Genomic DNA, 2,771 nt, shown 5'->3' on the forward strand with positions numbered 1-2,771 from the left:
ACAAAGGGAAAAGACTGCAATAATAAAAAAACAGTAACTTAGTTGATCTGCCAACAACTAAGTCTTCAATAGCTGTGGGAATAATACTTCTAAAAAGTTCAAGGAACAGAAACTATTTGTGCTTGCTACCAAAATAACCTACAGTAAAGGCAAAAATAAAATATAAAAAAAATAGATTTGTTATTTATTATTTTCAATTTTACAATATCCACATGCTATACAACTCAGGCTGTTTAAAAGGCATAGTTCTAGCAGTGCCAGCCAACTACCACCAACTTAATACCTATTTCAAAATGTCAAGAAAACAGTTTCAGTAATACCTTATCTTTGTTCTATGAATTAATATTTCTCCATGTTTCCACTGTGCAGTCTATTTTGTGACATCACACTGCATCCCCTTGTTCTAGTGCAGGCTATACTGTACAGCAAGTCTGTTTCCAGCTGCGGATCATTCATTTGTAATAGCAAAAACAAGTTAAAACTGTTAGCCATGGCTGAAATGATGGGCAAGCACCCCCACTCCCCCTGTGTAAAAGGTGAAGCTCCCTGCACCCCATTTTACTTAATACAGCAAATTCCAATGCTCCAGACCCTGATGGTAAACTTTGCATTCTGTGTTAATCTGCGGGTCTGCAGAGATGGACTGACTTAAGTATACAAATCCACTCATGCGTCTCTTTTTGGAAAAATGACAATTTGCATTCTATCACTCTTAGTTGTAGACCATTTCAGAGTCTCACAGCAATCAGAAAAGGTAATAGAAGGCAACCTATCTGGTGGTCCTTTATGGTAAGAATGTATTGGAAAGTAATTTACTTGGACATTGTAATGTCAGTAAATATTGGAAAGAACATCTAAAAGCTGAAAAAAGGAAAAAAAAAACTTTAATAATGCTTGGAGGAGGAAGGCCATTGTATTACATCAAGTTTTGTAATCATCACGGTTGAACAGTAGTAATGGAAAGGGCTCTATTACTGTTTTTCACAAAAAAACATGTTCTTAGTGTGTTATATAGAGAGGTATGAAGACATTAGAGCAGGCAAGTGAGAATATTTGCAGCCAAGGATACCCTGGGGAGAAGACAGAGAAATAATGAGAGAGGCATGCAGACGGAAAGGAGTAGAAAGGAGAGGAAGTGTGAGAGATGCAAAGGGAAGGGGTAAGTAGGAGGAATGAGAGGCAGTAAGTAAGGGGATGACAAGATGAGATAAGGAAGGATGAATGGAAGGATGGACGGTGCAGTGGTGCAGTGGTAACGTTGTCACCTCACAGCAAGAGGTTCTCCAGTTCGATTCTCGGCTGGGTTGCCTTCTGTGTGGAGTCTGGAGTCTGCATGTCCTCCCTGCATTTGTGTAGGTTTCCTCCCATGTTACAAAGGCATGCATCTGGAGCCTTTCTCCACTGAAAATTGGCTTTGTTCCAAGTCGGACTTTCCCAGTTAACAAATGTAAAATAAAATAGGGATAAAGGGGTGTTTTAATGTTAATATTTAACATTAGTGTTAAAATGTCACAGCTCCACAGTTAGAAAGATTTTGTGCTGCCCCTTATAAGAAGAGACTATGAGTGGGATAAAGCATCATGAACCAATAACTGATGGAAAGATTTGAATAAAAGGTGGGGCTCAATATTATAAGCAATATTAAGGAAACAGTGGGGCATTAATAAGAGACAGTAATTCATTCTGTGCCTCTAATGATCAGACGTTTTCACAATAAACCAGATAACTACATTGTCAGGATGTGCAGTTGGATTTCTGTTATTACTGTGGTTATAACCTGCTGGCAATGTAAAGGGATTTAATTATTGTATTTTAAATTTATTTTCTCCAGTTTGTTTCAAAGACTGTTGGCTATATTTAATCTAATTGTCTTGGCTGTAACATTTGAGATAAATTGTTTTACAGACTTATGTACAGTTTAATTCTGATCTGTCTGTGAAGTCATTTTTTTTCATTAAATTTTTTTTTGTGTTTGAGTAAAATTCATCAGGTGGCATCTATAATGAACTTTATATATGAATGAAACTTGATGGTTGTTTAACACACACATATTTACACCTACCTGCATCCACCCCACACGTACATCTTTTTATTATTATTACATTGTTGTTTATTAAGATCACATGCCTTTTACTGACCTAAACACTTTGAATTTTTCAGGTTGCAGGTGTCAAGAAAGCTTAAATCAGCCTTCATCACTGACTGTGTCTCTGGGACAGAATGCTGAAATCACATGTACAGGCAGTGTCAGTAGCTACTTGCTTAGTTGGTACCAGCAGAAGCCTGGGAAATCTCCACAGTACCTCGGGTATGATAACAACAGAGCATCTGGAATCCCAGATCGTTTCTCTCTGACCAAAGACACATCAGCTAAAATCGCTAAATTAACCATCTCTGGTGTTCAGGCTGAGGACGATGCCAATTATTACTGTTCTACGTATTATAGTGCAAGTGGTAGTGCTGTATACACAGTGAGAGAGCAGCAAAGAGAACTCAAACAAAAACCTTCTGCTTCACCGATTCTGCTTCTACAGCTGCTGTCAAAAGCATCTGATTACTGAAGTACAGCAACTGCAACGGTGAGGTACCAGCAGTAAATGCAAAGCTCGTTTTCGGTAAACCACTCACTATAAAATGCCATACTGGTTTGTCATGCACTGTTTGTACCAAAGGGACATATTCTTCATTTACTTTTCTCTAAACGTATTCTAAATAATCATATTATTATAAAGATACCTCTGCTAAAAATCATTAAATTAACCACTCGGGGA

General features: G+C 37.7%; 1 gene segment (V, D, J or C); it reads left to right on the forward strand.

The window, feature by feature from the left end:
• The first annotated feature begins 2,123 nt into the window (after window positions 1-2,123).
• Window positions 2,124-2,561, forward strand: LOC122800317. The segment is given in 1 exon segment: window positions 2,124-2,561. A coding segment is annotated over 1 exon segment (438 nt).
• Window positions 2,562-2,771: the final 210 nt, after the last annotated feature.

This window comes from Protopterus annectens, chromosome 4.part0, assembly GCF_019279795.1.
Source record: "Protopterus annectens isolate FY-2018-M chromosome 4.part0, PAN1.0, whole genome shotgun sequence".
Lineage (NCBI taxonomy): Eukaryota > Metazoa > Chordata > Ceratodontiformes > Protopteridae > Protopterus > Protopterus annectens.